The sequence below is a fragment of the Ceratotherium simum genome, chromosome 2 (genome assembly GCF_057802395.1).
Source record: "Ceratotherium simum simum isolate JZ-2026a chromosome 2, ASM5780239v1, whole genome shotgun sequence".
NCBI classification, from domain to species: domain Eukaryota; kingdom Metazoa; phylum Chordata; class Mammalia; order Perissodactyla; family Rhinocerotidae; genus Ceratotherium; species Ceratotherium simum.
Window position 1 is genome coordinate 47,197,667 of NC_141901.1, and position 17,509 is coordinate 47,215,175.

General features: G+C 35.6%; 1 protein-coding gene across 1 annotated transcript in view; it reads right to left on the reverse strand.

Moving 5' to 3' along the window:
- GPHRA (golgi pH regulator A) overlaps nucleotides 1-17,509 on the reverse strand; it is a 42,380-nt gene that overhangs the window by 6,476 nt on the left and 18,395 nt on the right. The window contains exons 6-10 of the mRNA XM_004420575.3: nucleotides 17,299-17,419; nucleotides 16,106-16,186; nucleotides 7,774-7,883; nucleotides 5,731-5,819; nucleotides 4,462-4,554 (exon numbers count right to left, since the gene is read on the reverse strand). Of these exons, the coding sequence (XP_004420632.1) occupies nucleotides 4,462-4,554; nucleotides 5,731-5,819; nucleotides 7,774-7,883; nucleotides 16,106-16,186; nucleotides 17,299-17,419 (494 nt within the window). The remainder of the gene's footprint in view (nucleotides 1-4,461; nucleotides 4,555-5,730; nucleotides 5,820-7,773; nucleotides 7,884-16,105; nucleotides 16,187-17,298; nucleotides 17,420-17,509) is intronic.

Below are 17,509 nucleotides of genomic sequence, written 5' to 3' on the forward strand. Positions count from 1 at the left end.
TGGATATGGGATTTCTTTTTGGAGTAAAAATTGATTGTGGTGATGGGTGCACAACTCTGTGAATATATTAAAAACCACTGAACTCTACACTAAATGAGTGAATTTTATTGTATGTGAATTCTATCTCAATGAAGCTGTTATATAAAAAGAGAACTGAGAGGGGTGACATCACTACAGATTTTATGGATATTAAAAGGATAATAAGGGGATATTATGAGAAATCTTATGTCATTGAATTTGACAACTTCAATAAAAATGGACAAATTCCTTGAAAGACATAAACTGCAAGAGCTCACTCAACAAGAAATAGATAATCTGAATAAACCTTATATCTATTAAAGAAATTGAATTTGTAGTTAAAAAATCTTCCTGCAAAAAAGACTCTAGACCCAGATGGCTTCACTGGTAAATTCTACCAAACCTTTAAGAAAGAAATAATAACAATTCCACACAAACTCTTCCACTAATTGGAAGAGGAAAGAATACTTCTCAGCTTATTCTCTAAGTTTAGCATTACTCTGACAACAAAACCAAACAAAAACATTACAAGAAAAGAAAACTACCCTCCAATATTCCTCATAAACATAGACGCAAAACTTCTTAACAAAATCTTGGAAAATGAAATCCATCAAAATATAAAAAGGATAATATGCCATGGCCAAGTAGGGTTTACTGCAGGAATGCAAGGTTAGTTTAATATCCAAAATTTATCAATGTAATTCACTACACTAGCAGACTAAAAAAGAAAAAACCATATGATCATCTCAATAGATGCAGAAAAAGCATTTGACAAAATCAAACATGCTTTCATGATTAAAAACACTCAACAAACTATGAATAGAAGGAACTTCCTCAACCTGATAATGAGCATCTAGGAAAAGCCAACAGCTAACATCATATTTAATGGTGCAAGACTGGATGCTTTCCCCCTAATATCAGGAACAAGATCAAGATGACTGCTCTTACCATTTCTATTTAACTTTGTATCGGAGGCATTTGTCAGTGCAGTAAGATTGGAGGAGGAGGAGGAGAAGAAGAAAAGAAGAAAGATGGGAAGGGAAGGGGAGGGGAGGGAAAGGGAAAGGGAAAGGGAAGGGATGGGAAGGAAAGGAAAGGAAAAGAAAGGAAGGGGAGAGAAGAAATAAAAGGCATCCAGATTGGAAAGGAAGAAGTAAAACTATCCTTATTTGCAGAGATCTGATTGTCTATGTAGAAAACCCTATGAAATCTATAAAAAGCTTCTAGAACTAATAAGAGAGTTTAGCAAGGTTGCAGAATATAAAACCAATATACAAGAATAAATTATATATCTATATACCAGCAACACTCAGAAACTGAAATTATAAAAACAATCCCATTTATAAAAGCATCAAAAAATATTAAATACTTAAGAGCAAAATCTGACGAAAGATGTGCAAGATCTGTACACTAAAAACTATAAAACACTGCTGAGAGAAACTAAAGAAGATCTAAATAAATGAAGAGCTATACTGTGTTCATGGATTGGAAAACTCAATATTGTTAAGATGTCACTTATCTTCAAATTGATCTGAGGATCCAGTGACATTCTAATACAAATTCCAGCAGGTGTTTTTGTAGGCATTAATAAGCTGAAACTAAAATTCACATGGAAATGCAAATACATAGAATAGCCAAAACAAGTTTGAAAAAGGAAGGATAAAGTTGGAGAACTTACACTATCTGATTTCAAGACTTATTATAAAGCTACAATGATCAAGACAGTGTGGCACTGGCATAAATAAAGGCAAATATAATAATCAATAGAGAAGGATAGACAGCACAGAAACAGACACACACATATCTGGTCAATTAGTTATTGACAAAATTGCAAAGTCAATTCAACGGAGAAAGGATAATCTTTTCAACAAATGGTGCTAGAACATCTATATGCAAAAAAAATGAACTTGGATCCATACTCCAACATTAGAAAATTACATTAGAAAACTAACTCAAGATGGATCATAGTCCTAAATGTAAAACCTAAAACTATAAAATTTCTAGAAGAAAGCATGTGAAAAAAATTTTTGTGACCTTGGGTTAGGCAAAGATTTCTTAGATACCACACCAAATGCTTAATCCATAAAAGAAAAAAAAGATAAATTAGACTTCATCAAAGAACTTTGAAAGAACATCTCTCTTTGAAAGATATTGCTAAGAGAATGAAAAGCCAAGCCACTGACTGGGAGAAAATATTTGAAAATCACATATTTGATAAAGGATTTCCAGAATATATTAAAAAACACTCAAAATCTAATAAAAACAACCTAATTAAAAAATTAGTAAAAGATTTGAATAGACATATCACCAAAGAAGATAAACAGGTGGCAAATAAGCACATGAAAAGTTGTCCAACATCATTAGGCATTAGGGAAATGCAAATTAAATTCAATACCATCTCATAACCTATTAGAATGCCTAAGGTTAAAAAAAACTACCAGCCATTTGTGACAACATGGATGGACATTGAGGGTATAATGCAAAGTGAAATAAGTCAGAGGGAGAAGGTCAAATACCATATGATTTCCTTCATTAAGTAGTAGATAATAACAACAATAAACAAACACATAGGGACAGAGATTGGATTGGTGGTTACCAGAGGGGAAGGGGGGAGGGAGGAGGGTGAAAGGGATAATTCGGTACATGTGTGTGGTGATGGGTTGTAATTAGTATTTTGGTGGTGAACATGATGTAGTCCATGCAGAAATAGAAGTACAATGATGTACACCTGAAATTTTTACAATGTTATAAACCAATGTTACTGCAATAAACAAAAAATTAAAAAAAAAAAAAATAAATAAATACAATACATAAAAAAAAAAAAAAAAAAAAAGACTAGACATTGAAGTGTTAGCAAGGATGTGGAGTAACAAACTCTTATACCCTGCAGGTGGGAATGTAAAGTGGGACAACCTCTTTGGAAAAGTTTGGCCGTTTCTTCAAAAGTTAAACATATAACTGCCATATGACCCAGCTATTCCACACCTGTTTTCTCCCAGGAGAAAAGAGAGCATATGTCCATATACAAACTTGTATGCAAATGTCCACAGCAGCTTTATTTGTAATACCCCCAAACTGGAAACAAACAAATATCTAGCAGTAGGTGAAGAGATAAACAAATTGTGGTACATCCATATAATGGAATACTACTCAGCAATAAAAAGGAATAAACTATTGATACACACAATAACATGGATGAAACTTAAAATAATTATGCTGAGTAAAAGAAACTTGACAGAAAAAGGGAACACAGTAAAATTCCATTTATATAAAATTCTAGAAAATATAAACTAATGTATAATGACGGCAGAGTGGATGCTGCCTGGGGACTAGGGATGTGGGAGAAAGGCATTACAAAGGGGTACAAGGAAACTTTTGGAAGTGATGGATGGATATGTTCTCTATCTTGATTGTGGTGATGGTTGTAACACAGGTATATACATATGTCAAAACTTACCAAACTATACACTTTAAATATGTGCGGTTTTCTGAATGTTAATTATACCTCAATAAAGAGGTATAATTTAAAAAATTTTTAAATTTGTTTAAATTTTAAATTTAAATTTTAACAACAAATTTTAAATCTGTTTAAAAATGATATGCTCCCCTAAAAGCTGCATCTTAGGAAAAACCTTTTAGTAGCTTAGCTAATTGAACACACTATCTTTATTCATCCTCTCCCACTGAATGAATCCAGATTTAAACATGTCATCTGAATGGATACTGACATCAATTTATTATAACATTAGATCTGTTAACTCAGAACCCTCCATTCATCTACACTGATCAAAATTAACTAACAAGCTGACAAAGCTCCTCTTTGTGCAAACACAGCCCCAGTAGGCAAGTCACCAAAGCAGAAAGTCAAATCAGCCTTTTCTATAATCACACTGAAATCCATTAATACCTACAGATGAGTCACAAGATGAATAATGTACATAAAATGCACATAAAGAATAGGACATTGAGGGAGAGCAACGAAAAGATAAAGCTATAAGCACAGAAGATGAATTTATCTATAGAAATACATTTTAGAACTTACTTTGGACTTAATTTTTTAAGTATATGCAGACTATTAAAAAGGGCAGGTTGCTTCTGTTCTGAGCTGAAGGTAGGTGTTGAAGTTACATACAGTCATACACTCATGAGTAATATGGAAGGCAGAGTATAAAATAAGAAACTTTTATATTCACTTCATATATTTCATAATCTAAGACCTTATTAATGATTTCTGACAGAAGAAAAATGCAACCTCCCTTTCCTAGGAGACCTCAAAAGGAGAGGGGAAAAAGAGTGAGGCTCAGAGATGTGTAAGATCACATTCTCTATTGACTCAATTGGATTTGGAATTTAGTTCAATGCCTCAATCAAACCCACTCTTCTCTCTCTGCCATTACCAGGTAAAACCACCTAAACTCTGACAGTTAAAAATAATACACTTACCATGAAAATTTTCCAAACACAGTAAATAGAGAAAAAGTAACCCAGAAAATTAAAGTATTTCCCCTTGAAAGTTTTGGAGTATTCTATTCTCTCCTGAGGGAAAACAAACACAAAACATGTTTAGTCTCAGCAAAATGTAAATTTATATTCAAAAAAAATATTCCTGCCTCTAAGAATCACCGTTCAGGCTCAGTCAAAAAACCACACATGGTAATAATAATATTAAAATAATAGTAATAGTGGGCAACACTTATTGAATGCTTACTTTAAGCCAGAAGCTGGAATAAACACCTTACACAAATTATCTACTTTAATCTTCCTAACAACTCTTACGAGATATGTTCTATTATCTTAATTTTACAGATGAGAAAATTGAGGTTAAATAACTTGCCCAAGGTCACCCAGCTCATGAGGAGGGGAGGTTAGGCTCAAGTCTATCTGTCTCCAAAGCCTGTGTTAACCTCTATCCTACCTGGCTACCCCTGTGAAGTTATCCTCAAAAAGGATTAAAACAGTTTGCAATCTTAACTAATAAATTTTGCATATTTAAATTATATTGAATTTTAGGTGTAAATAGGAAAGTTACTTCTGGTAACCCTAGGTAACTTCTTCATCTGGATCTTTTTTTTGTGTGTGAGGAAGATCAGCCCTGAGCTAACATCTGATGCCAATCCTCCTCTTTTTTTTTTTATTTTATTTTTTTGCTGAGGAAGATTGGCCCTGAGCTAACATCCATGCCCATCTTCCTCTACTTTATATGGGACACTGCTACAGCATGGCTTGACAAGCGGTGCGTTGGTGCACGTCTAGGATCCGAACCTGGGAACCCTGCGCCGCCGAAGCGGAGTGCACGCACCTAACCCCTTGCGTCACTGGGCTGCCCCCGCGGATCTTTTAAAATAGGGCTAGACCATGGCAGATAGGTATTTATTGCTCTTGCAATATTACTAACTTGTAAAGGAATAAAAAGAGGAGTTACCACCTTGATCCTGGATCAGTAGGAAGCGCTGTACGCCATCTTCCTAGATGTTAAAAAGCCTCTTCTGACTATCCCACCAATTTCTATTATATAGAGTCTTCCATTAAGCATTTTGCTAGTGATAGGAGCAATGTCATGAAGAGTGCAGAGTCCTAATGCTTCATGGATGATATTGAAGCTATAAGGAGTCTCTTGTACTGCTTGGCCAGAGGACACTAAAAAGCTATTTAGTTCTATTCTCTCTTCAGTCATATTGGTAAAAACCACACTTCAGTTTCCTTGCTCTGTACCTTGGTAGCATATAGATCAGCTGTTTCCAGAAAAAGCTGCCTGCTTAGTTCTTCCAAAGCATCCACTTCCTGTTGAATAAGAGTAAGATCTGGCACAAAATGGGCATCAAGGTTTAAATCACATAGAAGTTTCAAGAAATAGCTATGCAGAAAGCATATGCTTTTGGTTTCTCCTATAGTGGATCCTAGGAACTGCCTATATTTTCAATTTCCTCTTTCCTAGCCAGCAGTACTACTTCAGAGCAATTTTCCCAACCTCTGACACAGGAGTGTGAAAGCTTCTCCACCAAAAGCTTCACCACCAAACACCTGCCACACAGTTTCTCCCTAGCTCAAGTGGCTCAAACAGATGGTTTTGTTTATTTTTTGCTTTATTTATCTAGTTAGATTAGGTCAAATGTAATCTTTGAGATCTCAAATGGTTACATAGTAAGAAAAACTCCTATAACATAGCATAGCTTTCTTCTACATTATCTGAATAAAGGCAGTGTTAGGAAAGGGAACTAATATTTACTGAGTTCTAATACAGGCTGAGATTTATAGACATTACCTTCTTCAGTTCTTTACAGACATTATCTTCTATTATTCTCACAACAATTCCACAAGATAGGTATTATTACCATTTTGCAGATAAGGAAAGTAAAGCTCAGAGAGTTAAATAACTTGCACCAAGTCACACAGCTAATAGGCGTGGATGCAAAGTCAGATCTGCCTTACTCCAAGGCCTGCTCTTTCCATTACGCTATGCAGCCTCTCAAAAACTCAGTGAGGTCGTGTTATTATTCTCTCCATTTAGGAAACAGGGGCTCAGAGAGGTTAAATAATCCTGATACTTCTGTTGACTTGACTTAGTGTCACTAAGATAGCTTAAACCTAAACTTTGGCTTTTATGGATTTTTAAGTAATAAAAACAGTCAAGATAGCCCCTTCTAAAACAGAAGCATTGACTTTAATCCAAATCCTCCCTCCTCTCTGTGATTTTTTTCCGCTGTTACCCAAATAAGCCCTTCAGTTCCTTCCTCAGTACTGGCTGCTACTGGCATGGTCTGGGCCACCAAACAGCAGGGTTTAACTTGTTACATGTCTGCCTCTCCCATGGTTAGATGGTAAATTCCATGAGGAGAGAGGCTATACTCTTCATTGCTTTATCACTTAGCACTCTGCCTGGAAATAGAAGATGTGAAATAAATGTTTCTTGACTAAATGAATCTAAAGTAATCCTTTTTTTTCCCTCTCCCATGGTCATCCTACCTTTCTTTCCTCTCCCATGGTCTAATTCTTACCCACATTTGACACTAGGCAGGTATGTCATAATTTATAGCAAGAATAGATTACATCCTTTTCCTCCAATTGAAGCAAAAGGGAATTTGTACCTCCTCAGGCCAGAGAAGGAAGCAGGAAAATGCTCTCTCACTCCTTGTCCCCCAAAGTTTTGACTTTATAGCCCTGGTAACCATAAAGAGATTTGGTTACTCAATTTGGGAATTAGTTGAACACTGCAACCAGCTGGGCCAGGAACAATCCATTAACCCAAATTCTTTGATTCTTTAAACCAAAGAGTCACTGGAGATACAGAGGTGCTTACAATTTGTTTAGGAATACCAATTTCTTTAGAAATGGGCCCTTTCCATCGCATATACAAACCATCCATTTTAGAGAGCCATTATGTTTTGTGATGGTTTTTCAGAGTTGGGAAATATAATAGTGTAGTGGAAAGAACTAAGTGGAGACCACAGTTCTGGTCCTATCTTTGCCACAAACCACTGTGTGACTTAACTTCTCTGGGTCTATTTTCTCATCTGTAAAATGGAAAGACTGACTTGTTAGGACCCCTTCAGCTCAAAGACAATGGTTTTATGATTTTATGACCTTCTATGGGTGTTGGAAAGATGAGTCTGCATACTATATTTCCTAAGCCTTGCCCTGGCCAGCTGCATTCTGATACAGTCAGGTACCTTAGAAGTGACTATCCCAATACTACTTTATTCTTCTGCCCTTAGTCCAGAGTTGAGAAAAAGAATCAAGCAGAGGAATAAAGGATACTTTCACTTCCTGGTGCTGAAGTGGTAACACTCTTTATCATTCCCCAGAATCCTGATGGTCTGTTATGCACCTCTCCCTTCTGGAACATAGTTCTTCGTGTCATTGCCATCCTGAAATAAAAGAAAATATAAAACCTCAGCAAGGAAACATGGACCCTTATAGTTCATCCTCATCCACTTTCCAGTCTCATAACTGCCCCTTTCATTTGCTGAGCTGTTCAGGGAAGGATGTAAATTCTGGAGTCCTACTTTTCCACTACTTACAACTGAGGGGAAAGTACACACTCCCAGAAGCAATGCAATGTGGCTTAGGTGAAGGAGCACAGGATTTGGAGTAGGCAATAAATTTGAGAATACGCTCTGCCACTTAGAAGCTGTGAGACCTTAGAGTTTTCATTTCCTCATCTCTGGTTGGTTGTGAAGATCAATGAAATAATACATAAGAACTCAAGCTGTGAACTACAAAGTGCTATATAAATATTAATAATCATTACCATTATCATTTAAGGACAAAATAAAATAATAGCTAATACACCTAGCTAAAGGAACAGGCACAGAGTAGGAACTCAATAAATGTTTCTCTCCTTCCTTTTCAAAAGCAGACAAAAGAAAAGCAAAACAGCAAAATCACATAAACCTGGCTCTTCTAAAACATCATTCTCCTTCTAACTCCAATTCCCTACCCCCCACTACTGAATAAATCAACAGGAAACTTACTATTCCTTCCTATTGTCTTCTCAGTCTACGGAGGACCCACCACTTCAGTGGTAGCTGCTGGCATGTTCCAGCCCACCACAGAGGTATTAAGAACAGGGTCCTTGTGAGGAAAAATAAGATCATTTGTACATAAATGGTTACTTGAAAAGAATAATGGGCCAAAGCCTACAGGCTTAAAATAAACTAGGATGAGTCTAATAAAAACAAAGTAATAGGACTAAAGAAAAATTTAACTCAAGGTGGATATTTTTGGGTGACAAGGATAGAAGTGGTAAGGAGGAAGAAGCAGCATTAGCATTTACGGTTGGGACTAATGTAAATGGTACCAATAGTACCAAACACCAGATGGTATTTCTGTGGGCTAAATTCTTTAAGCCATTGGCTAAAATGATATTATCAATTAAGAATATTAGGTGTGCTGGCCATGTTGACTTAACTGTTTCCTCCTCAAAATGACCTTTGCCTGGATACTGAATGAACGGAATATAGCTCCAAGTTTTAGTTCTTTCTGTCTCTTCCCTTAACTATACACATTCACTGTAACTCAGCATTTTTGGAAGATATAATCCACAACCAAGAAGAGGCTCAGACCTTGGGACACTTTGATTTGGCAAGACTTACAACCCTTAGCTTTCCTATTTTCATAGTTGGGAAAGCTGGAACAAGTACATGAAGAAAGAAGAGGTTCTATCCCACTCATTTAAAAGTTCACTTCAGCTTACCATGCTGGGTTAAAGGAGAGGCAGTAGGGGGAGAGCACAGAAGCCCATTTCTATTGTTCTTAGTTCCAAAGTCTACAATACAACAAACACAATGACTGGCTGTGGAGTGGAATTGGTTGAATACGTAAAGGTGACTGACACTGTATTGTGGCCCCATAACAGGCAGAGGTATAGTCACTAGAATTGAAAGCTGGCCGCACACAGACAAGCATGGCCTTGTTTTAAACATCACTTTCACTTTCAAGTTTATCAATTAACTCTAAACCAATTTTGCTCTTATCAAATAAGTTGCAGAAGAAAAATAAATATTCATATATTTTAAAGAGAAAAGGTAACAATATTAAACTTCCTGAGATGTGGTGGAAAGGAATAAAGAAAATACGAGTTACTGGAGAAGTAGATGACTTTTATCTTGAACTTTTCTTCACTATCATCACCACATGATCATCATCACTATTGCCTCTTTATAATAAGGGTGGTCCAGAACAAGAAATTAGCTATTCATTATTAGCTGAATGCCATTTAAAAATCCACAATCTGGAAAAACATATGCACTTGGCTGAAGTTTGGTGGTAGTTTACAAGCAAGGGGCTGAAAAATGTCTACTATGGTTTAAATAAGCCATTCTACTCTTTTGTAGTCTCCATTATTTCTGGTGGGAAGTCAGCAATTTCTTTTTTTTTTAAATTAAACATTTTATTCTGAGATAACTGTAGATTCACATGTGATTGTAAAAAAATACAGAGAGATTCCATATACCCTTTACCCAGCTTTCCCCAATGGAAACATCTTGCAAATTTATAGTACAATATCACAACCAGGGTATTGTCACTGATACAGTCAAGATACAGAACATTTCCACCACAACAAGGATCACTCATGTTGCCCTTATACAGCCCACTTCCCTCCTCCCACCTCCAACCCCTCTTTAACCCCTGGCAACCATGAATATGTTTTCCATTTCTATTTTGTCATTTCAAAAATGTTATATAAATAGAATCATACAGTATGTAACCTTCGCAGATTGGCTTTTTGCACTCAGCATAATTTTCTGGAGATTCATCCAGGTTGCTGCATCTATCACTAGTTCATTCCTTTCTTTTACTCAGTAGTATTCTGTATTATGGATGTACCATACTTAGTTTAACCATTTATCCATTGAAGATACCTGGGTTGTTTCCATTTTAGCTACTATGAATAAAACTGCTATAAACATTAATGTACAAGTTTTTGTGTGAACATAAGTCTTCATTTCTCTGGGATAAATGCCCAGGAGTGCAATTGATGTGTTGTGTGGTAGTTGCATGTTTAGTTTTTCAGAAACTGCTAAACTGTGTTCCTGAGTTTCTATGCTATTCTACATGCTAACCAGCAATGTATGAGTAATCCAGTTTCTCTACATCCTTACCAGCATCTGGTGTTGTCACTAATTTTTATTTTAGCCATTCTAACAGGCGTATAGTGATATGGCGTGTTTTTAATTGCATTTCTCTAATGGCTAATGATGTTAAACATCTTTTCATGTGCTTAATTACCATCTGTATATCCTCTACAACGATTTATCTGTGCATGTCTTTTGCCCATTTTCTAACTGGACTGTTTGTTTTTTTTTTTTCCCCTCTAAGTTTTGAAAGTCTTTTTATCTATTTTAGATACTAGTTCTTTCTCAGATATGTGGTTTGCAAATATTTTCTCCCAGTCTGTAACTTGTCTTTTCATCTTCTTTGCAGGGTCTTTTATAGAGCAAAAATTTTTAGTTTTGATGAAGTCCAACTTACCAATTTTTCCTTTTACGGATTGTACTTCTGGTGTCAAGTCTAAGCACTCTTTGCCTAGCCCTAGGTCCCAAAGATTTTCTCCAATTTTTTTTCCCTAAGTTTTACACTTTACATTTCGAGTTAATTTTTGTACAAGGTGTGAGACTTAGACTGAGATTCATTTTTTTTAATCTATGGATGTCCAACTGCTCCAGCATCATTTGTTGAAAAAGCTATCCTTCCTCCACTGAATTGCTTTTGCATATTTGTAAAAAATTAGTTGGGCATATTTGTGTTGGTCTATTTCTCAGTTCTCTATTCTGTTCCATTAATCTATGTGTCTATACCTCTGCCAATACCACATGGTCTTATTATAGTTGTATAATCAATTTTGAAATCAGACTGATTCTTTCCATTTTATTCTTTTTCAAAATTGTTTTAGCTATGTGAGTACTTCTGCCTTTCCATATAAATTTTAGAATAATTTTGTGTATATCTACAAAAAACTTTGCTGGGATTTTGAAATGAATTACATTAAACCTGTATATGAATGTGGGGAGAATTAACATCTTTACTATGTTGAGTCTTCCAATCTATAAACACGGTATGTCTATTTAGATTTTTGATTTCTTTCATCAGCATTTTATAGTTTTCAGCACATAAGTCCTGCACATTTTGTTAGACTCACACCTAACTAGTTCATGTTTTTGAGTGATTGTAATTGATACTGTATTTTTGATTAGTGGTAATAGAAATATAATTAATTTTTGTATGTTTATTTTATATCCTGCAACCTTGCTAAACTACCGTTACATTTTTCACTGTTCCCCTGTATGTATCATTTTTTTCTTGCTGCTTTCAAGATTTTCTCTTTCTCTTTGTCTTTTAGAAATTTGACTATATGAACCTAAATGTAGTTTTGTGTTTATCCTACTTGGGATTCTTTAAGCCTCTTGGATCTGTAAATTAATGTAAATTTGAGAAGTTTTTGGCCATTATTTCTTCAAATACTTTTTTTGCCCCTTTCTCTCTCTTCTAGGGCTCCAACTACAAGTATTTTAGACTGCTTGATATTGTTTCAAACCAAGATTTTGTTCATTTCTCTTCGAATCTTTTATCTCTCTATTCTTCAGACTGAATAATTTCTCTTGATCTATCTTCAAGTTCACTGATTCTTTCTTCTGCCATCTCAATTTTGCTAAGCCCACCTAGTAAAATTTTCATTTCAGTTATTACAGTTTTCAGCTTTCGAATTTCCTTTTGTTTCCTTTTTTAAATATAGTTTCCATTTCTCTTTTGGGATTCCTTATCTGTTCACTAATATTATGCTTTCTTTCATTTCTCTGAACATATGGCTAATAGCTGCTTTCAAGTCTGTTTGCTAAATGTATTATGTGTGCCCACTTGAAGTTAGGTGTCTATTAACTGCTTTGTATCTTGAATATGGGTCACATGGTCCTGTTTCTTTGTATGTCTAGTAAGCTTTGGTTGAAAACTTAACATTGTAGATATGTTGTAGTGACTTTGGAATCTGTTTTACTTTTCTGAGGATTGTTGTTTTTTTTTGTTTCAGTAAGCAGTTAACTTACCAGGACTCAAACTGTGAAACTGTCATACCTACTGTGTACAGCAACTAATGTCTCTACTCAGTTTTTCAGCTTCCAGCTGCCCTTTTTTTAGTCTAACTCTCTGGTGGTCTCCCCAGAGTAGGTTAGTGTGCAATAAAGAATCTGAACAGATTTTATAGTCCAATTTTAGGGCTTACCCTCTCTGTGGTCCCTTTGTTTCTAGGGATCCCTCCTAAATTTCTAATTGGTTTGCCAGTCCTGCCACTCTGCTTTGCCAGAGTTCTAGCTTCTGACACCTCAAGCCAGTAAGAATTTCACTTTCTGTCATCCAAGCTATGTGCCTAACTTACAAACAGTTCAGGCAGTGCACTCAATCAAAGGCACGACAAACTTGCAAATCTCATTAAGAGGCAATTCTGTCTTTCAAGGGTAGATCGCCTTCTGGTTTCTGCCTACTTTTTCTCAGGCGCTCTAGTATTTCGTCTGTACATGCATAGTTTAGCAATGAGGCAGGGATTTGGACAGAGTTCATACTTAGATTCTAGTTCTCAGTCCTTCTGCATCTCTCTTGCTTCCAAAATTTTCCCTTTAAATTTCCAGTTACTCTGCTGATTTGAACTCTATCCATCTGTACACTTGAGTGGGTGCTGGGAGGGTGGGCAGTGGTTGAAGAGCACCCTCAGGCAAGAAAGCCACAAACATGCAGTTACCTGATATTCTTCTCAAATTTCTACCTGTCTCTGTTCATTTTCCAGTGCCTTCGAATATTTATTTTAATAATTTTTCCAGTTTTTATGATTTTCTGTAGAAGGAATTACTTGAACTCGTCACAGTGCCATTCCTGGAAGTTTCCTTTACTATGGTTTGAGAACAACTGTGACTGAAATTTCACCAGGAAATGTATTTTTTCCCTATCCCTACGAATTTTCAAAAGAGAGCCTAACAAAATCTAACTTATGGGTACAGGTTAAGATTTTTTCTTCATAGTAATAGCTTGCATTTAACTTTTACACATTATAATACTCTAGTTTTTTTTTTGTATGTCACAAGCTGTGTGAAAAATTATATATTCAGAATTTGTGGGTTGAAAGGGATCCTAGAGACCCTTTAGTCAACCATGTCATTTTACAAACAAGGAAACTGAGACAGTCTAGTATTTGCTCAAGATCACTTAACAAGTTTATTGTAAAGTCTAGTTCAATATCTTTTCATTATACCATGGGGTAGTTGCATAGCTATATTTTCTATCTTCCACAAAACCACAATTTCAAAATTATACTAATATTGTTTGTGAACAGAGATTATATTTCAGCTATATCATAGATTACCATAACAAAAGTTTTAATATCTAAGTCAACAGAAAAATAAAACAAAATAACAGGTCACTTAATTCTCTCAACTTGAAAAAAGCTAAAAGGCTTTGATCACTAAACCAGCATGTTCATACCATCCAAACTAGGTTTTTGATGAACATTTTCCAAATACTATAAACCTCATCTTCTATTCAGTGTTCTAAGTGAGTAGACAGTGTGCCTCTTTCCTGCCCCCATTTTCAACCACTAACTTTTTTGTACATAACAGGTGTTACTTTTCTTGTACGTAATCTCATTATGGCCCTCTGCTGTTGAATCAAAAGATGGTTTTCTGGTCATTACTCCTCCCCAGCTATGAGTGTTTGTGAAAAAAAGTTTTTCTATATTGGTAAACAGCAAGGGCATTGTATGAATCTCAAGAGCCCCAGTGTTGTCATGTTAGCTGTCTATCTGCCCTGTTAGCTCCACTGGGTAAAGAACTGTGATAATTAGGTCAAGTTGGGAGGCAGATTCTTCTGAGAGCCAGTCCAACTAATATGACCTACTGCAAGACCACAAACTATCCTAGATCCTGACTAGACAAGATCTATAGGGTACATGTATAGATCAGAGCCAATTCCTAACCATGACTAGTGAGGAAAGGGCTTAAAAGTGTACATCCACACTTGACACGGGTCATGACTTTATATTCATCTCTCTATATGAATAAAAGAAATACAGTAACAGGGAGAATGATCTTAGGAATCAAAATAGTATGATTCCTATATATAAGTATCTTTCCATATTGAATAATGTTGCTCTTATTGTTATATTTTAAAATATGAATTCATATTCATTTATGTAAAATAAACTGTATAGAAAGAATGTAAACAAAAAATATAAAAGTTAATAAATGTATACATGTGTGTATCTGCTTCCCATACCCTAGTAAAGATGTATAAAAATGAAGACATATAATTAGCTGGTGAATCTGGGCCTGTTTATCATTTTAATGTCTATTGTTATCTCTTACATTAGGCCTTCTTGGACTTGACTATGGGTCTTACTATAGAAAAGTGTTAAAGAAAAAAACATGAAATGCAAAACCACGCAATTTAAAACCTCTGTCATCATTTTTATATAGGTAATAATAACTTTAATAAAGACAGTAGATTAATAATCTTCATGAAGGTAGAAATTGATTACCTTGTTCATCATTCTATCTCTATGTACTGTTCAGCATTTAGTACAGTGCCTAGCATAAACTACTCTTTCTGTAACTATTAAGTGAATGAACATATGAATGACTAAATGAAGGTAAAGCATTAACACCAAATGACTGTCCTGCAGAGATTATTAATAAGTTCAATAGCTATGTATGGTTATGGTTATGGTGTGGTTACCGTAGCTATGTATGGTTCACTGTTCTAAAAGCTCTACATGTCAACTCATTATTATTATTATTTCCATTTTACAGATGAGAAAACCAAGACATAACGAGATAAAGTAACTTGCTCAAGGTCACACTGGGAGTTGCAGGCAAAGGATTCAAATTCAGACAGTCTGAGTCTAGAGCCTATGCTTTTACCCACTGTGATATAGATTTCTAGAAATACCACTTTGAAAACATACATTTAAAAGGACTTTTTCAATAATAAATACAACAACAATAGCTAGAAGACTTGAAGGATTTTTAAAGTAGCTGGAGAAAAGGAAGTTGAAAAGATTGAAATCAGGCATGAAAAGTTTGTAAAAATGCAGAACAGGGGCCGGTCCCGTGGCATAGCGGTTAAGTGCGCACACTCTGCTGCTGGTGGCCTGGGTTCGGATCCTGGGCACGCACCGATGCACCGCTTGTCAGGCCATGCTGTGGTGGCATCCCATATAAAGTGGAGGAAGATGGGCTCAGATGTTAGCCCAGGGCCAGTCTTCCTCAGCAAAAAAAAAGAGGACGATTGGCATGGATGTTAGCTCAGGGCTGATCTTCCTCACACACAACAAAAAATACTGAACAATAGAGTTTTAAAATATCCAATGTAGAATACTTTCAAATATAAAAGTTATTCTAACAATTTAAAGAGAATTTATCTAGAGTCAGGAAATAAGGTTGAACTTGAAAATTTTCTTTCACACAAGACTAGACACTAAGTTGTTGATGGTACCTTAACTTATAATAAAAATGAATAAGATGAAATTCCTGTGTGCACCAATTCATAGTCAAATTTTCTTGTTGAGAAATCCTAACAGTACAACTTTTTTAATGTGTTGATATCTTACCTTTTCTTTTTGCTTATGATCATATCCATGGTTTGGAGGAGTCGCCGTTCCAGGGCTAGAATATCTGTGTCAGTCACATTCCTATAAGCACAAACTGTTAACAACATTTTGGGGTCCAATCCTTGGGCATAATACAAGGCAGCTGGAGAAATACATAAACCTCAATTGTTACCTAGTAATTCAAGGATTTATCTTTTTCAAGAGAATATTAAAATGACTATAATAAGCAAAAATGCTTTTGCTGTCATTTTTTATAGCTAATACTTCTGGGGTCTCGGGGCAGTGGAAGGTAACTAGCTCTCGTATAGTCTTTCTCAGCTTTGACCCAGTGACATTTATGATGTATGTGTAAGCACACTTTTAACTTGGCATTGTCTTCTACTATTCCACTTTTGGGAGAAACTGATTTCCTGAAGTTGGGATTAGTTCACATTGCCATCCACTAGAAATGTGCCTTTAAAAAGTGGGGGTGAGGGGCCAGCCTGGTGGCATAGTGGTTGAGTTTGTGCACTCTACTTCAGCACCCTGGGGTACGCAGGTTTGGATTCCAGGCACAGACCTACACGCATCTTATCAAGCCATGCTGTGGCAGGCATCCCACATATAAAACGGAGGAAGATGGGCACAGATGTTAGCTCAGGGCCAGTCTTCCACAGCAAAAAGAGGAGGAGTGGCAGTAGATGTTAGCTCAGGGCTAATCTTCCTTACCATAAATAAATAAATAAATAAATAAATAAATAAATAAATAAATAAATAAATAAATAAATAAATAAATAAATAAATAAATAAATAAATAAATAAATAAATAAATAAATAAATAAAAAGTGGGGGTGAGGAGGAGGTGGAAAGGGTCAGACCGAAATTGCCATTCTAAAATTAAATGAATGTAGGACAAATAATAAGGGAAAGCAATATAAGTGATAAGACATTTAAAAAGACTCCTAGATCAGTGCCCATAAGGGAAGAGAAAAAAAGAATAAGAAGGCAGCCACCAGAGCTGGCTGAATACATACATACTTATACACATATATATGTATCTTGAAACAAATTGAAATAAAGATTTGTGTAATGACAACAACAAAAGAATAAAAAGGCAGTATCGTAGAACTAATATTTAAGTAGTAATGATGGTGGCATGATATGACATACATATTCAAGAAGTAACAGCAAAAAAAGAAAAGAGTGCTTATTACCTGAGGAAGTAGGACATGTACGTATATGGGCAGTTGACAGCACCAAATCCAGAAAGTAGAGCCATGAGAGTCACCCCAATCACACCTACCCGGCTGATGAGCTGCTCTATGGACAAGATCCCTAAAAATATCAAAGCACATTAATGTCACATGATTTAGATAAAATGGCTTTCCTCTGCACTATAAAAGGAAATATCGCTGAAAACATCAG